The 24,586-nt window shown below is 45.9% G+C and overlaps 1 protein-coding gene across 1 annotated transcript; it reads left to right on the top strand.

Moving 5' to 3' along the window:
• The first annotated feature begins 594 nt into the window (after nucleotides 1-594).
• On the top strand, nucleotides 595-22,873 carry KIAA1147 (KIAA1147 ortholog). Its single transcript, XM_018563947.1, has 9 exons — nucleotides 595-906; nucleotides 14,526-14,625; nucleotides 14,767-14,925; nucleotides 15,781-15,934; nucleotides 17,054-17,192; nucleotides 18,587-18,718; nucleotides 20,282-20,432; nucleotides 21,219-21,287; nucleotides 22,561-22,873. The coding sequence occupies exons 1-9, from the start codon at nucleotides 675-677 to the stop codon at nucleotides 22,754-22,756; spliced, it is 1,332 nt and encodes a 443-aa protein (XP_018419449.1). The 5' UTR covers nucleotides 595-674; the 3' UTR covers nucleotides 22,757-22,873.
• The last annotated feature ends 1,713 nt before the right edge of the window (nucleotides 22,874-24,586 follow it).

The raw sequence follows: 24,586 nt of genomic DNA, 5'->3' as shown, positions 1-24,586 counted from the left end.
TATATATATATATATGTGTTTATCAATATATAGAGTTTTCAGTTTTCTGTCTTTTTGGGATGTGTGATTAGAGGGATAGAAGCACATTTTGCTGAGTTTTATGATTGGGACATATTACACACATAGGTATATTCTGAATATATATGTTTGTAAATCATCCTCCCATAATGTGCCAGTGACTAATGGCGCCCCTCACTCTTTTACATAGAAATGACTGGATTTACATGCAAATCATGTCTACAGAGAACAGACATTTACAAGGGGCCCTATAAATATCTCTCTATAAATATATTAATGTCTTCAGCTCTATCTGTGTGAGGAAAAGATGGAGCTAGTCTTGTTTTTTTCACACTGTAATGGCTTTTCATCAATAATTCATCATGCAGGCTGTGTCTGGCAAGAGAAAGCAGGACAGGTCCCAGGGGCCACACATAAGGACCTCCTGGGGGCCCAGTGGATGTCTGCAGTTGGTACACAGGGGGCACAATGGCCCATTATCAGTCAGGAGACAGCTCCCTTTGTGTCTCTTGGTGACACACTCAGCAGCTGGAAAGGAAGTGACGTAAATGTGAAAGTGGTCTATCCCCGTCCAGCGCACGGCTGGAGATAGAGCGCTTTCACAGGCAGCGATCGGCTCCGCCCCTTCACTTCCGCCGCCCGGGCTGCTCCTGCTGATGCTGACAACTCTCAGCGGAATGGCCGGGCGGACGGACCGGGCTCCGCTGCTGGACTGGGCCGAGGGGCCCGGGGTGAGTCCCGCCCCGGAGGCCGAGCAGGGGGACAAGTGGCCTAAGAAGTATGGGGCCAGCTGGAAGAGGCTGCCGCCCGGAGACCTCTCTCCCTTGCCCCAGCTGGAGGACGACCATATCGTGGCTGTATTTGTGGTCACGTTCGATCCCCGGAGCGGTGAGTGTACCGGGGAGGGGGGACCTAAATGGGCATCATCAACATGGGCCTGCAATGGAAGCCTAAGGAGAAACATGATGATATAAATAAATAATCATATGTACATATAAAATACATGAGAGAGATATCTATCTATCTATCTATCTATCTATCTATCTATCTATCTATCTATCTATCATGTATTTCATATGTGCATATGATTATTGTGTGTTGCAGTGTATCTAAAGCCAAAACAGAAATATTATAACCCCTGTCAGGTTTTTGTTTCTTTCTGTGTCTCCTTTTGGGAGGTTCAGCCCCTTCGTTTTATCCCAGTGTCCATTGTTACCGAGGCAAGAGTTCCCCAGCAAGATTAGTGGGGTGATCTTCCTTTGGGGACACCTGTCCTGGTGACAATTGTCTAGGATTTCCTCTCTCACTTTCTGTTGTGTCTAGAGGACAGGAAATGAAGGGAAATGTCCCCAGAGGGATGTAGATGACAAAACCCTTTCCCACTCTCTCCAAATCTAAAGACAAAAATCTTTGTAGACACACTGTACTCTGGGCTAAACAAAGATTGTCTAAATAGAGGAGGAATGTGTTTTCCTACTTGAATTTTGGTGCACTTTATTTTTTCAGATCAGTGCAGTAATCCACCTCCTTCTGTAATAAGGACTGGTCACTGTTGCTCTCTCTCCTTGTACAGGGTGACTGGTCTTGTCTACGCCCCCTCCTATAATAAAGATTGGTCACTGCTGCTCTCTCTCCTTGTACAGGGTGACTGGTCTTCTCTACGCCCCCTCCTATAATAATCGGTCACTGCTGCTCTCTCTCTCCTTGTACAGGGTGACTGGCCTTGTCTACGCCCCCTCCTATAATAAGGACTGGTCACTGCTGCTCTCTCTCTTTGTACAGGGTGACTGGTCTTGTCTATGCCCCCTCCTATAATAAAGATCGGTCACTGCTGCTCTCTCTCTCCTTGTACAGGGTGACTGGCCTTGTCTACGCCCCCTCCTATAATAAAGATTGGTCACTGCTGCTCTCTCTCTTTGTACAGGGTGACTGGTCTTGTCTACGCCCCCTCCTATAATAAAGATTGGTCACTGCTGCTCTCTCTCTTTGTACAGGGTGACTGGTCTTGTATACGCCCCCTCCTATAATAAAGATCTGTCACTGCTGCTCTCTCCTTGTACAGGGTGACTGGTCTGGTCTCCGCCCACTCCTGTAATAAAGATCGGTCACTACTGCTCTCTCTCTCTTCTTGTACAGGGTGACTGGTCTGGTCTACGCCCCCTCCTATAATAAAGACCAGCCACTGCTGCTCTCTCTTCTGTACAGGGTGACTGGTCTGGTCTCCACCCACTCCTCTAGTTTTCAAAAATGTGCAGCCAAAAAAGCTTGTTTCTACGCGTGAATCAGGCCTGACACTGGAATCGTAACTTTTTTGTATGGAGAGCAGAACTTTAGCTGTAGCCTGCCAGTTTTTTAATATGAAGACACAGCGGGTGCTTCTGATCAGATGTTACCACCCAAGTGCAAGTGAGTGAGATCTCACCCAAGTGAGATTGTGACCATGCGTTTGTACGTTTCTGCACATGCTGAAACGCACCTCTTGCTGGGTTGCAGGTTCTTTTAACAATAATGGCACCATAAGCGTGAGTGCAGGAGGAAAATTGCAAAATTTTGTGTATATTTATGTGGGAATTGGGGCATTAGTCTTTGTTGTGATCTTTGAGTATATTTGAGAATGATGAATTACTTCACAGTACAGTCAGCTAGAGAGGGCAGTGATGGCTGCGGTAAAGCTCCGTTGCTCTGCTTGTTACTGCTCATTCACATTTGAGTGTTGCTGTCTTGTTCGAATTTTTTTGGCACGTTTGTATGTATGCTTTTTACGCATTTTCCTGCTTGAGCGTTTTGTTTTCTGTAATGGATAGCTAGTTGCTTAGAGGAGGAGACTTTTTTATTTAAGGACAAAAAGAGGCATTACATCCCATAGGAGCCCCTGTACATTGAGTGACAGCACGGGGGTCATATGTGAACAGGTGGAATAAAATAACATGGAAATTGGAGTGTTCAAGCGCTTCTGGAATCGTGCGTCAAACTGCTCATGTGTGTATAGGGGGTAAGTAGACAAGGCAGCTGAGCACTATATGCAATGTGCTGCTTTCTGGGATATGAACGAGGTAAGGAAGTTTGACCGCCAGCCTTGACAAGGAGGAAATTGACTATAAAAATACCAGTAAGGCCCAGTGACCCGGCTGATGTGTGCCGCCTCCAGAGACCCGTCTGTCGTGCGTTCGTTAGCGGGATGCAGCGTAGTGCAGTAGGTAGGTGAGTGCAGTTTGTAAACAGATGTAATGTTTCGTAATCTGCTTCATGGAAATAATCATTTCATCACAGCTGGTACAAGGGAAGGAGAAACTGTGTGCTGACCTCAAAAAGGAAGTGGTGAGTCTATCTTCTCCGCAGAACTGCGCTTTGTTCCTGTTCAACAAAGGGGCCGGTCTCCTGGGTGTGTGAATGATGCAATTCTTCATAAAGGGGGCACATTTGCACGCACATCTTCAGGAAATTTGTAAGAAAGGGTCCAATTCATGGATTAATTTGCTTATTCCTACTTGGAATACATATGCAGGGACCTCCCTATAATGAGGCAGCCTGAGACGATTGCCTCTGGTGCCAACTCATTGGGTCACGTGTGTGCCTGCTGCCATCTTACTGGCTAGAGCGTTCTGCCCAGCTCCTGTGATGGACTACAATCTCAATACAAATTAGTAAACTAATTGTAGTCCATCACAGGAGCGAGGGCTACTTTACAACACTGGCTCTATTATTCTTTCACTGCTACATTCATGCAGATAGAGATCTGACTTCATACATACAGCCAAGAAACAGCCCACCGCCTCACGCTGTGGATCCATCCTGTCCGGTACTGACATAGGGAGTGGAGGATGCCGGTGCCCCCCTGGCACACTGTGGATCCATCCTGTCCGGTACTGACATAGGGAGTGTCGGTTGCCGGTGCCCCCTGGCACACTGGGGATCCGTCCTGTACTGACATAGGGAGTGTCGGTTGCCAGTGCCCCCCTGGCACACTGTGGATCCATCCTGTCCGGTACTGACATAGGGAGTGTCGGTTGCCGGTGCCCCCCTGGCACACTGTGTGGATCCGTCCTGTACTGACATAGGGAGTGTCGGTTGCCGGTGCCCCCTGGCACACTGGGGATCCTTCCTGTACTGACATAGGGAGTGTCGGTTGCCAGTGCCCCCCTGGCACACTGTGGATCCATCCTGTCCGGTACTGACATAGGGAGTGTCGGTTGCCGGTGCCCCCCTGGCACACTGTGGATCCATCCTGTCCAGTACTGACATAGGGAGTGTCGGTTGCCGGTGCCCCCCTGGCACACTGTGGAGAGGCACACTCCTAGGAGACACTGAAGGGACATGGGTCACCAGAGAGGGGAGTATCCAGGCAGCTTTAGGTACAATTTTTTTGTTACCATTTGATAGAATAACAGGGTCTCTTTAATTGTTTGGTAAGTGAGAGCAATGCACAGACACATGATTTGTGAGGGGTTCATCAGATTCCGGGCTGCTCTCTGTTATCGTGAAACAACGTTGAATCCTTTCAGCACCTCGTCACTTTCCTGATCTTTGCGTTTGCTTTCTGTCGCCGTGGCTGTCAGTGGTGACTCATGGATGGTAATCTCTTGCAAGCAGAATTGTGAAATCTTTCCTGAAATGCTCTTTTTCCTTGGAAGGTATTTGATCCGTTTGCCGGTCACAGAGACGCACGGGACATATCGGTGCCTAGTAACACATCATAAATAACCCAATGCTATGAGATTCACTTAATGAGGCAGATGGCGATATCCGTAATGACCAATCGGCATTCAGATGTAAAACCTTTTGAATGAGTGACAGTCTTTTAGAGAACTATATATCATAAACTGCTCTTTTTCTTTTTTCATCCTTTGTGGCATCTTGGTGCTTCTGCTTTCCTGCAGCTTCTTTACAGACACTTCCTGTCTCCAGTCTACATGGCATTACTCAGAGAGGGTAGCAACAATGGACCATGCCTGTGTGACGGCCTCTTGTAGTCTCCATTGGAAGGGTGACAATGCAGGAGAGCAATTGGCGAATGGGGACGGAGTGTTGTCACTAGAGCTGCAGCTAACGATTATTTTAAAAATCGATTAGTTAGCCGATTATTAAGTTCGATTAATCGGTTAATCGGATAAACCATAAAATAAAGTTTAAAAAATGGCTGCAGTGATAGGACTACTAGTTTGTATTGAGGTTGTAGTCCATCACAGGAGCAAGCTTGGAGCGGTGGAAGTAAAAAAGAAAAAAAAAAGATAGTGTGGTGTGCAATATAGTGAAATGGAAAGTGTAAAATTATACAGCAATGAATGCAGAATGGCACCGGCTATAGAGGACTACAAAACCCAGCAAAAGCACATTATACAGCGCAATGCAGAACACCACCAGCTATAGAGGAATACAACAAATCCCAGCAATAGTACACAATAGCTGGCGGCATTCTGCATTGCGCTGTATAATATACTATTGCTGGGTTTTGTAGTCCTCTATAGCTGGTGGTATTTAGCATTGTACCACTGTATAATGTACTATTGCTGGGATTTGTTGTAGTCCTCTATAGCTGGCGGCATTCCACATTGCGCTGTATAATGTATTATTGCTGGGACTTGTAGTCCTCTATACAGCGCAATGCAGAATATCACCAGCTATAGAGGAGTACAACAAATCCCAGCAATACATTATACATACAGTGTATAATGTATTGCTGGTATTTGTATTCCTATGTATAATGTACAGTACAATGTACCATCAGCTATAGAGAAATACAAATCCCAGCAATACATTATAGAGCACCATGTGTGGGAAAGTGCAGGCTTACCTGAGCAGTCTTCCAGCAACTTGCTTCTGAGATCGGACCTGTCTATCAGCGGCTGTCATCCCCCCACCCCTGCTCCTCCTTACTACATCTCCCCGCGTGCCTTGCCGATCGTGGATGGGCAGGAAATGTGAGGCGGGGAGGAGGTGCGGCGTGTGGAGCGTGGATGCGAGGGGGTCTGGCAGCGGCGAACGTGAGGTGGGGAGGAGGTGCGGCCCACAGCGTGTGGAGCTGTGAACAGGGCCAACTGATCAGAAGCCGATTAATCGATTATTGAAAAAGTTGACAACTTTTTCAATAATCGATTATAATCGATTATGTCGATTAGTTGTTGCAGCCCTAGTTGTCACCCTATAACAGGAAGTGCCTGAGCAAGGAACTCAAGGCAGGTGTCATTTTAATGGCAGCTGCAGATTTAAAATAATTGCAAAGCATTTTGGAAAATGCATTGACGTGTTAAAGCTTCGTTGAGGTTTTAACAATTGGGTTTAGCTCTGAGACAGGCATATGGGTGCTGCAGCGCTGACTTTTTAATGAGCGTTACGCCATCCTCTCCACCCGTACAGTGAGGGCTCAGTGTTGTCTGTGTCTCATGAGGAACAGCTTCCATTCAGGGAAAATGGGTCCGAGCGTGCTGTGAAATATTACAGCACATAAGCAGTGAATGAGCTCCTCTCTTCTGGCTCACATTCCATCGCTGATCAGCTGCTTCAAGTGGACCCGCCATTAAAGATCATACTTCACGCAGATTAATGGCGCACTTGTCAGCGTCACCAATCGTGTTATATCCAAGTAAACCTTCCTCTTCTCACAAATAAAAAAAAACAACATAGTTCTGGGTTCAGAAGACTTACTGCCAAGGCAAAGGTCACATGACCTCTGGTTGTAAATAACATTATAAAATGTAGAGTCTGTATTCGGCGACATAGAGCCCGCCATTAAAGATGAAGGAAACCAGCTTTTGCTGCAATGTTCATCTTCAGGGCTTGTTCACACCATGGCCAGATCATGTCCAGTCCAGAACAGTTTGTTCACGAACCAAAAAAGCACCCCAATGTATCTCTATGGTATTTCTGGGCTCCGTTCCCGTGCAGACCAGAAAAATACTCCCTTGTCTCATTTTCTCTGGTCTGGAATGCACTGGAACGAGTAAACGCATGCAGACTCACTGGGCTGCCCCTGAAAGCCCATTTTAGGTCCCATTCACACTACATCCAGATCATCACCAGACCAGATTGTTTCTGGACCCAAAACGCATCCTAATGTATCCCTATGCTATTTCTGCCCTCTGTTCCCACCAGCGCAGTCCATTCCAGACCAGAAAAATACTGCTGGTCTCATTTTCTCAGGTCTGGAATGCACTGGAAAGAATAAACGCATGCAAACTCACTGGATTTAATCTGAAAACCCTTTTTAGGGCCCCATTCACACCACATCCATTCACACCACATCAGATTGTTTCCCGACACAAAATGCATCCTAATGCATCCCTACACTATTTCTGGGCTCTGTTCCCACCAGCGCAGTCCATTCCAGAGCAGACCAGAAATATACTGCTTGTATCATTTTGTCTGGTCTGGAATGCACTGGAACTGCGGGCAGGTTCACACCATTTTCCAGACCAGATCTAGTCCGGAAAATGGTCTGAGCCTGCCCTTAAGCTAAAAAAAATACCCCCAGCACTGGCATGCGATAAAATCTTGAGAAAAATGCACTGCGTTTGCAGATCTGGTCCAGACATGGTGGGAACATAAACGAAATCCAGAGATTTCCCTTGTAATACATTTATTCTGCCACTTGATTTCTTCATTTTAATGGCCAGGATCATTAAACCCACTTCCCCTGAGCCCAGGTCATCCTGTACCCAGCCTGGGACTGGACAGTGAAAGGAGAGGAGGCACAATGTTGAGCTTAACTCTGTCACTCTGCTCCTGTGCCCTCTTCTCTTATCAGCGCGCTTATTGTCAGCACATGAACTGATTGGCTCTTTGTGGCGAGGGACTGCACGGGGCTAATATCAGGTCAAAAAGTTCTTGTCAGTGGAATTGGGCTCCTGGATTGGGCACATTTGGTTACCCCTGATGGATCTGTCTGTCTCTTGCAATAATCTTGCAGCTTAGGTCCCCATTCACCCTTTCATGTTGTGCGCTGTGGTGCACGTTAACGCAACGCATCAAAAACGGGCAACGCGCCTTCAGTGCCATTACTTGTTATTGGCACCCCAAATGCAGCCAGTAAAACGTGCGGTTTTGCCCGTGTGTCAAGCGCGTGGTCCAAAACACGGGAAGCTCGCAGTTGAACATGCTATATGAGCTTCTTTGCCACACGTGGCAGCCCATGGAAATTAAACTGCTGATGCATGATGCGAACGCAATGCACTTTCATGCGTCGTGAACGTGGCCTTACAGTCATTTGAACCTGTATGATCTGTCTTAATTCCGTCCTCCAGCAACTACCCATACAGCCGGGAGAGGACAGACATGTATCTGCGCAGTGTGATGCTATAAATAATGTACAGAGCTTGCTGACAGGAGGAGAGTGCCCATCTTTAGTGTTTTGCTGCTCCTTCACGAACCAATCGTGTACTGGGGCAAGTCCCTGACCAAGCTGCATTGATTAAACTTCAGATGAGGAAGGCGAGGTCAGGGACCTGTCGGGGGCAAGTGAATCTAGACTTGTTGAACTGAATTCCAGGCCATGCCGTGCACTCCTATGTACTTAGACTCTCCATCTACGTGTTGGACGGGGGTTGGAGTGCGGTGACGGATGACGTAGAACCTGTTCCGGTTTGCAGCCTTTTGTGTAATCTTGTTTATTTAACACGTCGGGATTAATCCTGTAATTGTCCCTCATGGTGTGGAGAGAGCGGGCTGTGCCTCCCCATCTGTCAGGGCGTGACACGTGTTCTACCTGTGTGCGCGTGTCTGCCCTTATCTGCCAGCTGTGTCCTAGCCATGGGGCAGATGGTGATACCTGGATCAGAGATCACACATCAGAGGCAATCTCTTCATAGTTTATATAGGCAGTAAATGAGTTTCATGTCCATGTGTTGAACAGCTTCCTTTTTATTTATAATGTACATCAATGTTATCCGGATTTGCTGATATGCAGGATGTGTGCGCCCTGGTTAGTAATGCTGCGCAGTGACTGCACTTCACTGTTGTTCATTCTCAGTGCAATTCTCTAGTGCATTAGTCTGGCCAGACTGGTTGTAAACAACATACTCTGTGGATTATTAGTCTTCTCTCAGCAGGCTGTGCTGTTTGTGTCTGTAGATCTGTCTATAAAATGTTCCGTCCTCTCCCCTTTTTCTAGGTGGGAACCAGGCACGCACAATACAAAGACATGAGTGAAATAGGCACAACTGGGCAGAACTACAAGACAAAGCTAAGCTCTGGGAAGCCAATGTCATTCCCCTTTTAACCTCTTCCCTCCCTCAGTCTGTAGTTTGGTGCCCTGCGTTGAGGCAGGGGTAATCGACATCTCATTTGCAGTGACTTCAGATGTATTTCAACTATAGGAACAGCTGGTTAGTGGTCTTCTAAAGGGAGAGCAGTAGATGTTTCCTTTCAGACACTCTGTCTCTAATTGGAACTAAAACTAAGCCATTTGTACAGCATGGGGGGGGGGCTGTGGAAACTGCTTTGACTTTTTTGGCTCTGTTTCTTAACCCCTTGAGGACCAATGACAAGATTATTCGGTCATGGTTGTCCGTGCCATACGGACCCATGACGGAATAATTCTGTCATGGGCCCTAAGGGTTTAAGCTTCCCTCATGCACTATATGAGAACTTTTATAGACCTATGTCACATCAAATGAAAGCCCTTTTTGTCCTTTACAAAACGCTATATCAAATTGTGGTTGAACACACACAGCAACAATTGCTTTGGTCCTTAACTGAAAGACAAGCATCTGAACCTTGGTCCTTAAGTGTTAATTTCATCTTGAGCTACTGAGCTCCGTTTCCAGCAAAGCACCTAAGGAGTAATCATTGTTAAAATGTTTGGTTATCCAATCCTGTCAAACCGCAGGGTTTTCCTGTGCCGGCTAGTATCTGCTGTGTACGGGTCGCGTTTTGTGCCCATTCAGCACATCAGGCTGTTTTTTTCTTAAACTTATGAAGTCACAAAACGAAACTTCATTAACGTTAATGTGCCGCAGAGGAGCTGACGTGACTTGTGTAGAGGTTGAACCGGCGTCTTCAGGTGAGCTCCGGTGTGTGGTGTAAAAATTCTGCATGTCGGCAATTTCCCGCATCCCACTTCCAAGTCAGCATTGCTGTGGGAACAGGGCACATAAATAGAAAACAATTGTTTTGTGTCCTGCGTTGTTCTTGTCCAGTAAAACGAAGGTCACTGCACATAGTGTGAACGAGCACTAAATGGAGATATAGAGCCAGTGTACGGTCCTTTTAATTTTCTTGGCCTATGTGTAGTGTAAGTAAGGATCCGGGGATTAAAAAATCTTCCGGTTCCTTTGTATTGTACTCTGATCCCTGCGGCGCTCAGTTCACTTCAGGTGAAAGTGTAATCGATAACAGAAACAAATCCAGATCCTGCACTTAACACTCCTCCGGAGACTGAGATTATCAAATGTCATTCCAAACAGTGCAAATAATAGATATATCTATATAGATGCATAGATACATATATATAGATATATATACATACACACACAAATCACAGGAGCCAGATAGCCAATGCTTCTTAAAAGTGACAGCCGGCGCAAAACTTTTGAGGTTTTCTCCAGTTGTCCTGCTGGCTCCTGGATTGGACCGACTGGCCCCTGAATGCCGTACTTTACATTTCATGTTGGCACCATACAATGTCCTCAGGTTGAGACCTCCTCATAATCAGGCGTGCTGTAGAATCCTGTAACTTCACCTTGCCAGGGAAGAGAGGATCCTGCCAGTTTCTTAAAAAAAACTAACCCCCCCCCCCTTATTGTATCCAAATTAATTTAAAGAAGAACTCTGGGAAAATGTTCTAAATCCTTGCAGTTGGGCTACCGTCACACTGCAAGGGTTAGGTGTCACACTGCAAGGGTTAGGTGTCACACTGCAAGGGTTAGGTGTCACACTGCAAGGGTTAGGTGCTCGTTTTTGTCTAGGGGAGAAAATAAATAGTTATACTCGCCCGATCCTCGCAGCCGGTTAGACCTTCCAGCCTCGCTGCATCTCTGCTCCGGCTGTCTAAGGGCCGTGAGTTATTATGTTCTATACATAATGAAGGGAATTTCTCAAAATCAAATCTTATCTGAACACACTGAAGAGAGAAGCTGATTGGTTGCCATGCACAGGTGCTCCAGATTTTGTCTGCTCCAGTTTTGATAAATTCCCACCAATGTATTGGAAGTGAGGCCACCGAGGGACATACCATGATTGGAGGGATCGCTGTAACAGCCAGCCGGCTGTGAGGTTCAGGTGAGTGTAACTGTTATTTTTGCACCTAGATGAAAATGAGCACTTAACCCTTGCAGTTCAGGGGTAGCCCCACTGCAAGGGTTTAGACGTTTTTTCCCGGAGTTCTCCTTTAATGCTAGTTCATCAGCTTCACATACATACATTTCTTTGCTTGCCCACTGCTTTATTTGTATGGGGAAGAGAAGTGACACATCTGCTACTTTGAGGTATGGAGGATCTCACGTGAGTGCGCTGATGCTTGATAGACGGTCACTCATATTTATCTAACAAAAAAAGAATTAAATACAAATTCTTGAGAAAACCCCCCCAATAATATAATAAATATTTATAATTATGATTAATAGTAATACAAATATTTATTATTATATTTTTTTAAGAAATTTGTATCTTTATTTGTTTGTTTTGTTTAAACATAAATCAAGTTCAAACAAAACTACCAATACAGTCCCTTTTTAAATCCAGTGGGTGAATGTAAAGAGGAACAGAGGTGGAGGTTCCCATAAAACATTGGCTCCCTCAATGATCACTCGCCGTCGTCATTCTACGCCTGCTTGTGCCATCTTCGTCGTCCTTTGGCTGGTGATCACGCAGCCCCCACCGGTGCCGTTGCCACCATCCTGGCACTAGGATCCCCTCTGTACACTGCACTGCATATGAGCTGCAGGGGGAAAATAGCTAGGAGGAGGAAGGAAAATAAATGTTTTTGTCACAGGAGACACGCGGTCCCGTCTCCCAAAATCTGCACACTGTAAGCAGTCAGCCGTCCTGTAACCTGGCTGCAGTCAGCTGAAACGTGTTTGTTGAGGGTTCTGCATGGACTGAATAGGCCTTGATTGCCATCGCTGATTTGTCCTGCAATGACATTTTAAAGCTGTCGGTATGTTTACTGATAGTCACGGGGACCTGACTGCAGCCGGTTCCTGCTTCCTCCTCAGCACATGACTCACAGCTCCGGGATGACTTTCTATGAAAGGAAGCGGCTGCTTATGAAGTAATGATGTAACACATTGTATCTGCTTTCTGTCCTTATTATATAATGAGCGTTGTAGCAGTGCATGGCGGGCAGTGCAGTCAGGGGGCTCTATGTACATTTAGGAACAGTTTTACCTGCCAGCAGATTTATACAGTCATAGGAATACTCTGCTAACCCACCAACCCTGCTGTGCCATATGGCTTCATAGAAAGCACAAGGATGGTGCCAACTTATGCCAGAACCTGCAACCTTTGGGTCACTGCCTCTTCCTTGGAATACTAGAGGACATTAGCCACCCTTGGCTTTCTCCCTCTTGAAGTACATTCCCATTCCAACCATCTTCTTATGAAGCAAGTCCTTGTGTAAGGCTGTTTTCAACTTACAGTTGGTATGTGGTAGCTGAACATCAAGAGAGATTTTATTATAATGAGCCAACTCATTTTTTGCCATTGGTGTTTACAGAATGCCTTCGAGCACCATATGTGCCGTTATTGACAACAACTTGTGACCTGTGTCTGTCTCCATGTCCCTCACAAGTCTGTCTGGAACACGTGAAAGAATTGTATAATTAGGACCTGCAGGACAACACTGCTTTTTGAACCTTGGAGGCTTATTGATTGATAGCCAGCTGTAAAAGTGCACATAATGGCTGTTGATCTTGCCAGAAGTCTTATTAATAGATAACTTTCTGTGCTTCTCCCTTACATTGTTGCCAGTTATCTCTGAGGGTTACAGACCTCCATCATTCTGTCATGGAGAACAGGGGAAGGGTTCTGTAGTACTGTCCTAGGGGAACAATGCTGCTCCTCTCCATAGATAAAATAGGGTGAGTATGTGTTGTCACCCTAGGACAGGGATAAGCAAACTCCAGCTGTTCCAAGTCCCATAAGGCATTGCAAGACTCTGACATCCACAGTCATGACTACTAGAGACAAAGGTGTGATGGGATTCATAGGTTCACCCTTGCTGCCAAGGTTGCCTACCCCTGCCCTGGGACAGGATGGGAGTTACTGGTCGGATTACTAGGTGAAAATCTACTTTAAGGCCTCGTTCACACCAGATACAGCTCATTCTGGCCAGAACGCACTGCATCACATCGCATTGCGGCCAGCTCACTATATTGTGGGGCAGGAGGAGGCGTGGCAATCCATGGAAGTGAATGGCACCGTAGCCACAATGCGATCGGCCGCACGGGATCGCAAGGCACATTATACCTGCGGTCCGGTCCGAACAAAATGCTGCAACATTTTTTTGTTTGGACCAGACCAGAGGCATAATGTGCCTTGCGATCCCGTGCGGCTGGAGGAGTTGGCTACGGTGCCATTCACTTCAATGGACCACCACGCACCTTCCTGCCCCACAACATAGTGAGCCAGCCGCGATGCTGTGCGTTCTGGCCGGAACGCACTGTATCTGGTGTGAACGAGGCCTAAAAGGTATCTGACCCTGACGTTTTTTTTTTTAAAAGGCTGTTGGGGAGTATTGAACACAAGTGTGCCGACTGAAGCCTCAGTAAGCATTTTGCCAGCTTCTGCAGGTGTTTTGGAAGCCAAGAAACTACTCCATAGACCCCTACTAAATGCTTGCTGAAGGCTTCAAATGCTGGTGAAGTGCTCCTCGGACAAGAATAAAATATGCTCATTGTTCCTTCTTCTACTCTAATCCGTGACCAGCGCAGGTATCTCACGCAGGCTTGTCTTTGCTTTTCCCTGATAAGGAAGATTAGAGTCTTCATAATGCCAAAACCTTCACACAGTAATAGACATACTCCCCTAGCCCACCCTGCTCTCCCATATGGATACATATAAAGCACAAGGATGGTGCCAATGTATTCCAAAGCCTGCAGCCTCTGGGCCCAACCTGGAGTACTAGAAGACATTGACCAACTAACATTCTATCTGTAACCAGCACGGGTATCTCATGCTGGCTTGCCTTTGCTTTCCCCGGTATCTGATGAGAAAGATGAGTTTTTTTGTTTATAATGCCAAAAAGTGTATATGGTTATAAAGTATATTCTGGTAACCCACCCACCCTGCTGTGCCATATGGCTACATAGTACAAGGATGATGCCAACGCATGCCTCTGGCCACTGCTCCGCTTTCTGCCTCTTCTTTGGAGTAGTACAGGACACTGGCTACCTTTTGGCTAATATTGTCTCCATGACCAGTGAGTGTGACTAGTGCAGGCTTGTGTTTGTATTCCCCGGTCTCTGATGAGGAAGGAATTAGAATTTTACTCTTAATTGGTTCGAGTTTTTATTCATAATGCTACAGATTGTGATCAGATGGGCCCTCTCTGACCGCCTCTTGTATTCTGTCCACAGGGAATATTGTGGAATGGTGTCTGCCCCAAGACATCGACTTAGAAGGGGTGGAATTTAAATCGATGGCCAGCGGATCTCACAGGGTTCAGTCGGATTTCGTGTAAGTTGCCTCCATACAACACCCTCTTGTTTTTAGGAGTTAAGGATATTTGTCTTTCTGGTTTCTTGCAACGCATTCTTGTATAGTATCCATTTGTATTGGTTCTTCTTAGTCCATTGCGTGTTTATTTTCTACTTTTAGTTACTTTCGAAAAGGCAACTTTTTTGGCCTGGCTTGCTTTGCCAACATGCCTGTGGAGAGCGAGCTGGAGAGAGGAGCCCGAATGAAGTCTGTGGGCATACTGTCCCCTTCGTATACGCTGCTGTATCGCTACATGCACTTTCTGGAGAACCAAGTCCGGTAAGATGGTCTTCAGGTAGGGGCGAGGGATGTGGGAATGGAAACCCGAAGGGCACGGGAGGGAGCCTGTGCAGGGCAAAGCAACAGGTTCACTTTAAAGAAGGATTTTGAAAAGTTAACCCTTGCAGTGGGGCTACCCCCGCAGTGCAAGTGTTAACTGCTCGGCAAAAATAAAGATGTACTCGCCCGATCCTTGGTCCTGCGGTAGTGACTGCTCACCTCTCCATGTCTAATAAAGCTTTATTAGGTGTGATGATATCACAGGTCATTAAAACAGCAGAGCTGTGGTGGGAGAAGAGGCTGGGGGACAGCAACCAGGCGGGACTGAGTATCGGGTGAGTATTCTTTATTTTGGCCCTTCGAAAAAACGAGTAGCTAACCCTAGATTTCCAGTTTAATGCACCCCTCCCTTGCAGCGCAGGAGCGAAGGAAAGGTGAACATGTGCTTTTGGGGAGGGGTACTTTAAAGCTGCCCATGTCAAACCCCCCCAAGCTTTTTGGTAGCGTGTAGAGGAGTTAGATCCTTTGTCGGGTATTTCACCCTGTGTGTCCAGTGACTGCGTCAGGACGTGAAGTTTCCCTACTGGGACATAAGACAGCAATACAACCTAACAGCGCTTCTTTCCATCATAACCTTGGGGATCGTCTTGATCTGGTGTCATTTCTTGTAACTTGTAACATTTCTGGTGTCTTCTTTTATCTAACTGGCTCAGGCAAGTGACCATGTGATGGAATTAGTGATTGTGAAATATTTGATGGGCCTCAGAGCCATTTTGCTAACCATTTTGTGTTTTGCTACCACTGCATATAATGATTTCTGTGCCATCTTATATATTATTCTCCCCCCGCCCGCAGGCATCAGCTCGAAATACCCGGTCACTACACTCCTTTAGAGGCCTTCTATGAAGACAAGAAGGGAATCCTGCCCCCGAGGGTCAATGCCCAGGCCTGCCAGCCTACTGTGCACTGGTTGTCCACTGTACACAAGCATCTGTATCCGGAGATGAAGGTCAGACATTTCATTTTATGGCAGCAGTCTGGAATTCCCAGTGATAGGGGTTTGGTGACAATAGGGGTTTGGATTTTTGGGAGAATGAGGAGGTTGAGCTTTAGGGTTTGAAGTGGAACGTAGGCAATCGTGCTACATGTGTAGCTGCTTAGAAGTTTCTTGCATATGAATTCCAAAAGTTCTTTTTTTTGGAAACAAAGGAAAAGTTTGAATCTGTCAGTTTTTTGTTGCTGGATGTGTATGAAGAAAAGTGCCCAAATTGGTGTTGGGTCCATAAAATATTTCTATATGAACTCTATATCCGAAAGCCAACACATCTCCGGGGTTCCAAGGGGGGCACCTTCATCAGGGCTTGGTATAGAATAAAGCAACATTTTCTGGGCTGTAGATAACGATTGTATCCTGGAAGACAGGAGATTGGAGTGTAGAGCTGCCTCAGTTGCTGGTTTGACACCAAACATTTGATATATATAGATAGAGATCACACAATCACACACACACACACACACACGCGCACAAGTACACAAAGGTGTGAATGGCCCGTTATACTTTCTGGCATATAGTGCTAATCCACCAAAGAGGACCTGTACTGTGGGAGATGTGCCCAGAAAAGGCAGGAAGAGGAACATGCACCAGTCAGGAGTATTGCCTGTGGGATCCCTGCAGCTGATCATTACCCCATTACTAAATTACCATGCTTTGTTCTCCACTGTGTCTTTGTGGAGGTGGCCATCTTGGTAGAGGCAGGGCTTTGCTTCCTCATGTTAAAGTATCCAGTAAGGAGAACAGATATAGTTGAGTAGATATGCACCTTGTACAGACATTACAAATTCATTGTAGATGTACGTAAAAAAACATGAAACTTCTGAAAATCAAGTGATATGATCCCATTTGTCTTTTTTCTGGGAAGGAAAGTGATGTAGTCACATGACACTTGGATAAGATTGACACAGGAAGGTTCTGTAATCTCTGTGAGCAGAACAGGAAGTGGATGCTCACTAATGTCACTTTAGGGCTCCACGTCGGGCAGCAGAGATGACGTTGTACACACGATAAAGCTCTTACAAATGAACATATCCGCACCCGTAGATGATCATTCTTTCCTGCCTCTGTTTTCAGATTACCCATCCTGCTGGCTGCATGTCTCAGTTCATTAAGTTCTTTGGGGAGCAGATCTTCATCCTGTGGAAGTTTGCATTGTTACGGAAGCGAATCTTGATCTTCTCCCCACCTCCGGTGGGTGTGGTGTGCTACAGAGGTAACTGGCACTAACCTACTTGTTCATATCAAATGCTAAATGCAAGGTTTTGTCTTTACGATAATCGTATGTTCAGTCCAAGTGTCACAATAGGAAAACATGAACACGAAATCCCCTTTGCGTCCCTTTAGACCTGCAAGTAACTTGCCAAATATGAAACTTTCAGTGCAGTAAACCCAAAGTTGATGCTGGGGATGTTACATTCATGCCACAGGCAATTTGATTTGAGCTTCTTTGCAAAGAGCCAATGATTTTTGTTATGTGTGGGAAGGTGGGGGCCGGGAATTCTACAAAATACGGTCCGCATTAAATAATTTAGCATTTGCTTGATGTTGGTTCAAGTTGCCCCTGAAAATGGTAAGCTTACCCCTCCCTCTGTATTACGCACCTGCAGGTGTACAGGATATCCTCATATCCAGTAATTGGGGAAATGATGGTCCATTGGTTATTTTATAGAGAGTTGTGTGTTTACATTTTGTACATTGGGCTCCTTTTCTGCTGATTCATTAAACCTCTCTGGCTGTAGCTGGCTTTGCAAATTTGGGACAAATCAATATATTTAGCGGTCAGGCACCTCTAAGTCAGCTAAATTAGGACCCTCATTTTTTCAGTCTCTACAAATCATAGCGCAGCAGCTTTCATATTTCACCCCTCCCATAAGCGCAGATTTTACATTATTTTAAATTAGGACCCCACCTGGAGCTCCTCCCACTGGACCAGCGCGCCGCTGACTCGTCCCTGCTCTCTCCGGCACACGGACACAGTGAGTGAGGGCAGATTTGGGGGGGGAGATTTATTAAGCAATTATGTATTGTCTGCACTGTATTAGCAGTATATACTCTATATAGAGTATATACTGCTAATACAGTGCAGACAATACATTTACAATTATACTAACATGAATGGATTAAATGATCTGTATGTAGCCCTGTACTAGGGATCATTTAACCCATTCATGTTAGCAGAGGATCATTGTAAATGTATTGTTGCAGGCACTCTATATGTACATGTACTATATACTACATATAGAGTGCACTGAACAATAGATTTACAATTATCCTCTGCTAATATGAATGGGTTAAATGATCCGTAGTACATGATATGTAGCCCTGTACCCCCTTTTCCACTTACAGAGCTAGGTTATTGTTTTTCTTTTAAATAAATATTCATGTAATTTTATTGGTATCTATCTTCATTTTTTACATTTACCAGTAGCTGCCTCATTTCCCACCCTCGGCTTATACTCGAGTCAATACTTTTTCCCAGTTTTTTGTGGTAAAATTAGGTACCTCGGCTTATATTCGGGTCGGCTTATACTCGAGTATATACGGTATATGTTGATAATCATAAAAAATGCTAATATGTATTCTTTTTTTTTTTTTACTCCTGCACAGTTTACTGCTGTTGCTGTCTCGCCAATGTCACTTTACCGGGCGTGGGAGCCACGGCTCCGGAGTCAAAGCCTTTCTTCTATGTAAATGTAGCAGACATAGGGACCCTCGATGATGAGGTGTCCTATGTGGCATGTGAGTATCTACATTGACACTGTGGGGAGATGCCCCAGCCTCTTAATAATGTCCCTTTTACATCAAAGCGACTCAATGTTTTTATTATTATTTAAAAGGCCTCTGCAACAGAAGTCTTTTCATACCTCTCTCTCTGGTGGCTGCTTGGCTTGGATCATTGCTTTGCTGAAGACTTATGGCTGTAGAAGACTCTTTAGAATCCGACACTTTTCTAGCTGTTCCGGGTGCCTGGCCCCCCTGTTCTGTATTGAGAAAGTAGAGGATTTTAAATCTTTGTGTTCATGTATTAAAATGCAGCGTCGCATACATTAGATGGGCCATGCAGGGTCCCTTCATCAGGGAAACAGTCACTATGTCGCCCCGACGAAGGGACCCTGCGTAGCCCTGGAAGGTTGTCTGTCTGATGTATGTGACTCTGCATTTTAATACATGAACACAAAGATTTAAAATGATATAATCTTAAAGCTGATGATCCTCCTCTACTTAAGCTTGGAGATGCACGGCGCCATCGGTGTGTATTACTGCGAGCACCACGTTTGTTGCCGGTTCAAGGCGCTGAAATGAGTGCAGGGGATATATCTGTACACTACTGTTGGGTATTGTGGTTGCTCCTGCTGGCTGCTACATTGCTACAGGACGTAGTGGCTGGTCGGAATAACCAGAGCACACGATGGGGGAGCACTGACAGCTGTCACTTCTAAAAGTGTTGGATGTGAAATTTCTACTGGTTGGCAGCATAGTGACGGTGATGGTAAGAATAAGATTTGTGGTACTTGGGACATATATCTTTTCTGTAGTTGAAATTGTGAGGAGCAGTGTGGCTAGCAGCACTGTTGTCCTGGGTCCAGACTTTGTAATATCTTCTTGTGGTCGGATGGGCTTTTATTTGAAAGTAAACATATAACATCTTTTATAGCGATGAATGAGCTCTTGTACTATATAGCCTTCTCCTACATGTGTCTGCATACGTCTTCAGTTATCCTGCACTGTGCCCTGAGGACTCCTAGACCTTTGATCCTCTGATAGGCAAATATGGGCTGTAACTAGGACATTGGCACCTTGGCCTGTCCCTGCACACTATTGCTTATAATATGAGGATGTGTTCAGGCACTTGTAAATCGTCTTGCAGATACATGTTTTCCGATGTGTAAGTAAGTAAAGCTGCTCCGAATTCAGGAGGAACTGTCCCAGAGACCTCTGAGGTGCTGTCTGAATTTTTCATGCAGCAGATTGCTGAGAACCCCAGTGTAAGGAGTGAAGTTATAGATCTTAGCAGGGTCACACTTTTTGTAGCTTGTGCTTGCAGGTTGCTTTTATTTTAGACAGCACAGCCAAACAAGAAGCATTTCTTTGTGTCTCAGTGACCAGCTATGCACCCAGATGTGCTTGGCTTATAAGCAGACTCATCCATGCAGTCTGGCATATCTGTTCTCATCCGTGCAGGACATTGGGACATTGTATACAGTTGGAGCAGGGTCGTGCAGTCTACGTTTGGTTGCCAGGCGTGTTGGTGATTTGTGACCTTTAAGTTGCTGTGTCTCTTGTCGTCATGTCACCTTTCAGGTACTACAGAAAAGATCTTTGAGCAGAAGCAGGACCTCTATGATGTCTATGTTGACAACCAGAATGTGAAGACTCACCTGGAACATCTACAGCCGCTGCTGAGGGTCAACAGCGCCGACAAAGAGAAGTACCGACGGCTCAACGACCAACGGTGATTGAAGCTTATCCTATATTAGTCTTATACATACCGGGCACTTTCCCTAGATGTGGTGGCTGCATTAGTTTTCATGTTTTGGGTGTAGGAAGAAAAAGACCAGCTGCACTCTGAAGAAAATTCATTTTCCTGTTTTCTTTGGATTGTGCAGTCTGTAGACACGAGCCAGGTCTGCCGCTGTTTAGTACCCAATGTTCCATGAGGATGACCCGATTGAGGGAGCAGGGAACCCTATTGTTCTAGAGAACAGGCCTGTTGATTTTGCCAGAATCAGGTGTCAGACTGCAAACATGCCCATGTTTGTTCTGGATCAGCGCCTTGCTTAAGTAATGACACAAGGATGGGGATGGCAGCTCTGGAGCATGCAGTTCAAAAGCAGGTCAGTACTGGCAGCTTCCATATTCCCACCCTGGCAGGTATACCTTTTTATCTGACCACACAGATGGTCACACTTGCAGCAGTGATCACACCACCAGAAGAGGTCCAGTTTGTTCTATAGACATAAGTGCTTGGGCTGGCCAGGTGTTCACAGCTTCCTTGGTGTTCCGTGTAATACCTAACAGATAAGGTAGAATAGAGTGTCATGTGTGATGGGCATGTGTTCGGGTCATTGATGCTTTGGTGTGGAGAAGAGGGAGGGGCATGAAGACATCTTTTGTTCCAGTGTATCTTGGCAGTAGTATAAGGTTTTCTTAGTCTTGGTGACATTGTATGGATTGGGCAATATGACTGATCAACCGGCAGCTATTATTTGTCACACTAACGTTTGTGTCCTCATTTCAGGCAGCTTATGATGTACAACCAAGAAGTGGATGGAGACTGCACATCGTGCGAGGAGGACCTCTTTATCCTGTGAGTAGTCCAGCTCAGAGCTCATTACAGTGCATCCTCTATCGGTTTTTACACCATGCCCTTCAAACCCTTCTGCTGATATTAAAGTGGAACACCCGGTTCTTTTTGTTGTCTGTTTCTAACCCCCCCTCCTGCCCCTCACCCTGTTAAAATAAAAAAGTAGAGCCAATCTTTTTTTTTTTTTTTACCTCCTCCATGTTCCAGCGCTGCCCCCAATTTCCTCCTTGGTCCAGCGCTGGAGGTCCTTTTCAGGGCCCAGCGTTCCACTTTAGAGTAAACCCATTCATGAGAGGTGGTATAAGGGGTGCCGTTGTGGTTCTTTTTAAAACTGCTGCTTCTTGCAGATTCATATTGGCCAGTGATGCAGCTCATAATGATGGGCCTATAGGAATGTATGGGGGGTGCAGGTTGGGGGGTGGCTTTGATGCCACCAGGAAGTGCCAGAGCTTTGCCCAATCGGACCAGCCTGACATTTGGGGGTAGTGAGAGGACATCAGGTGCCTGTATACAGAACAGCAGTTTTTTTTCTTGTGCCAGTCACTTTAAGCGAACCGAACAGCATATTTTTTGGCAGTGTTTACCTTGAAATCGTTTTTGATGTAACGTGCAACGTTTTGCTGGTGCTGTACCATATTGTCTTTCTTGTATTTCTTATACGGACCTTCTAGATTCGTCCTCTGGTGGCTGTCAGTATTTTTCTGTAAGCATTCAACCTGTCTGGTAAACGCCTGCTGAAACAGTGAATTATAGGGAGCCCATTGTTTTCAGTCAGTCATATCTGACCCACAGGCCAGGAATAAACTGCTAGATGCTTGCCATCGTGCAACTATCTGAACTCTTAGAGGGCGATGGTGAGCTCCTCAGGAGACATTTGTTATGGCAAAGGGAGATTTTTCCAATCTTAGTCCTTTACTATCTTACCCACAGCTCCTGGTAGCTGCAGGCAATGGTTGTGGTTATTTAGGGAAAGTTCTCCTTGCTTATGGCCAGCTATAGATTTTCAGGGAGAGGGAGGAGGAGTAAGAGCCAACCATTGTGCCTCATTACTAAGCAGAGCCCAGGTATGTAATGTGTCAGACCAACCTGGCTATCAGACAATGGCTCCATGACATTGAAGTCTCCATTTTTTGATCTACCATATAGAGGTGGAGCTTACCTAACGGATTCTAGTCATCGCAAACAGTTCTGACATTTTCGGTTATGAGGCCCCGAACTGCTGACTTACGAGTAATAAAGCCGTCCCGTTCATCCTTCTTCATCCTCCTTTTTGCAGCTTCTTTATGGAACAGAATAATCGGATATTCCAGACCCTTCTGGAGGTGGCGGCCAGTCAAGATAAGACTCTAACAGCTGATCATGCCCGCAGCATGGGCCTGGACCCGCAGGGTGACCGTAGCTTTCTCCTGGACCTTCTGGAAGTCTACGGCTTTGACCTCATGCTGGTCATCGACAACCCGTGCTGTCCCTAACATCGCCCAGGACTCCGGTGAGCTGTCCGGTACCCCTAATGTAAATACCTGGATGTATTAAGGCTGGGGAGGCCGGACACAGACTCCAGCCACAAGGGGCAGAAGTGGCTGCGTCTTAAAGTCCTGGGGCTCATATTTCTGGCTTGGAGAATGTGAAGATTTTCAGGACACCTAAATATTGTTTACCAGCTTGTGACTCCCTCCATGCAGTGAGGTAATGAGTTACTAGGCTTAGCTGTGAGATTGCAGCCTATAGACTCATGAAGAAATGGCAACGTAGCAGAGACGTGTGGCAATTTTAAAGTTGAACTGCAGCAAACATTTTCCACACTTGGCACGAAGGATCATTGAAACGGCCTCTGCCTTTTGGCCGGGAACGAGCTGCACCCAGCGGTTTTAATTTAAAGGCAACTTACAGCTAGGACTACTTTTTGGGGATGTAAACTTGTCAAGTATTTGGTGTATATGGGGAAATGTAAGCAGATGCGGCATAAATGATGGTTCAGCATTAGCTGGACCACAGCATGCGGAGCCCTGAGCAGCCAAGCAGTTGTATTCTTCCTCCACAACTCTGATCTGGAATACAAGGAGACGGGGTTTGTGATGTGCTGTATACTGATGACTACCAATCGGCACATTCCGTGTCCTGAGTGTGGGGATGGAGCTGGATGCAAAGGATTCTGGGTGCCTTTTATGAACGGTTAGCGCTTATGCTTTCTGCTGTATTACGTTATGTTACCCTTATACATGGTTTTGACCAGTTTACACCCTTTAAAGGTATACATAGCTGCAGTGGTCTTTCAAAATCGAGAGCCTGTGTCTTAAAGGAGATCTCCATCAAATGACTACGGCTGGTGGGAGGTGTAAACATGTCCCCAGTCCTGGGATGTATATGTCTATAGATCTTGCGACTGCTCTAGTTGTTGGGTGCTCTGAGGATATGTTGTGCCTGACCTCCACTAGCTGACAGGAAGTCAGGAAACAGCTGGATGTGGAAACATTGCACCTTGTAATGCAGAACATTGCAGGACTGCAGCCATTAGAATGCTTCCAGTTTTCACTTTGTCAGAGTTCTCCTTTAAAATATTTTTAAACCTAAAACAACAAAGTTGCTTTATGCAAAAGAGCTTTTATTGTGACCCTGGGAATCCTGTTCAATACTCGGCGGCCACTTCTTAAGGTGCATGGTTGGGTCGTCCTTTTACCTTCAGAACAGGTTACAGTTCTTTGGCGTCCACAAACCTGTGGAAACCAGTCACAGCATAGTAGTAAGACAGCTTAGGGTAGACCTGTCACTCTCTACTTGTAAGTGACTTGAGGGCATAGCACAGATGCTTCACATGTGCAGCAGGCTTAGATGATCATTCCCTGGGTCGGGCCCACACCTCCCAACTGTCCCACTTCTATGCACTGTGAGCCCTCTGATCAGCCTCCATACATTGCCCTGCAGCATCCTGATTGGCTGATGGTTGCAAACACTCAATGCTCTTTCACTTTATTGCTGCCAACCAATCATATTGCAGCCAGCGTTGAGCAGGCAGGTTGGAAGGAGGACTCTTGTGTGTGCCGCTGATTTGTGTAGTGTGAGGAGGCGCACAGAAGATACCCCAAGAAGCACTGGGAGTAAAAATATGGCTGGACTAGTAGGGACTTGACGGTGATGTGTCTGTGTGCCCCCTATTCTATTAGGGGAAGGACTCATGGCCGCAGTAACTATCACTCTACGGTATGAGAGCGAACACTGGATTTTACTAAGATTCGTCCAGGCAACATATACAATATAAAGTAATATATTGTAACAAAGCTTTACGTAATGTGATCGGATTCCTT

This window comes from Nanorana parkeri, unplaced genomic scaffold, assembly GCF_000935625.1.
Source record: "Nanorana parkeri isolate BGI_ZX_2015 unplaced genomic scaffold, ASM93562v1 scaffold712, whole genome shotgun sequence".
Lineage (NCBI taxonomy): Eukaryota > Metazoa > Chordata > Amphibia > Anura > Dicroglossidae > Nanorana > Nanorana parkeri.
Note: the sequence above shows the minus strand (reverse complement) of the source record. Positions and strands in the feature narration are given on the sequence as shown.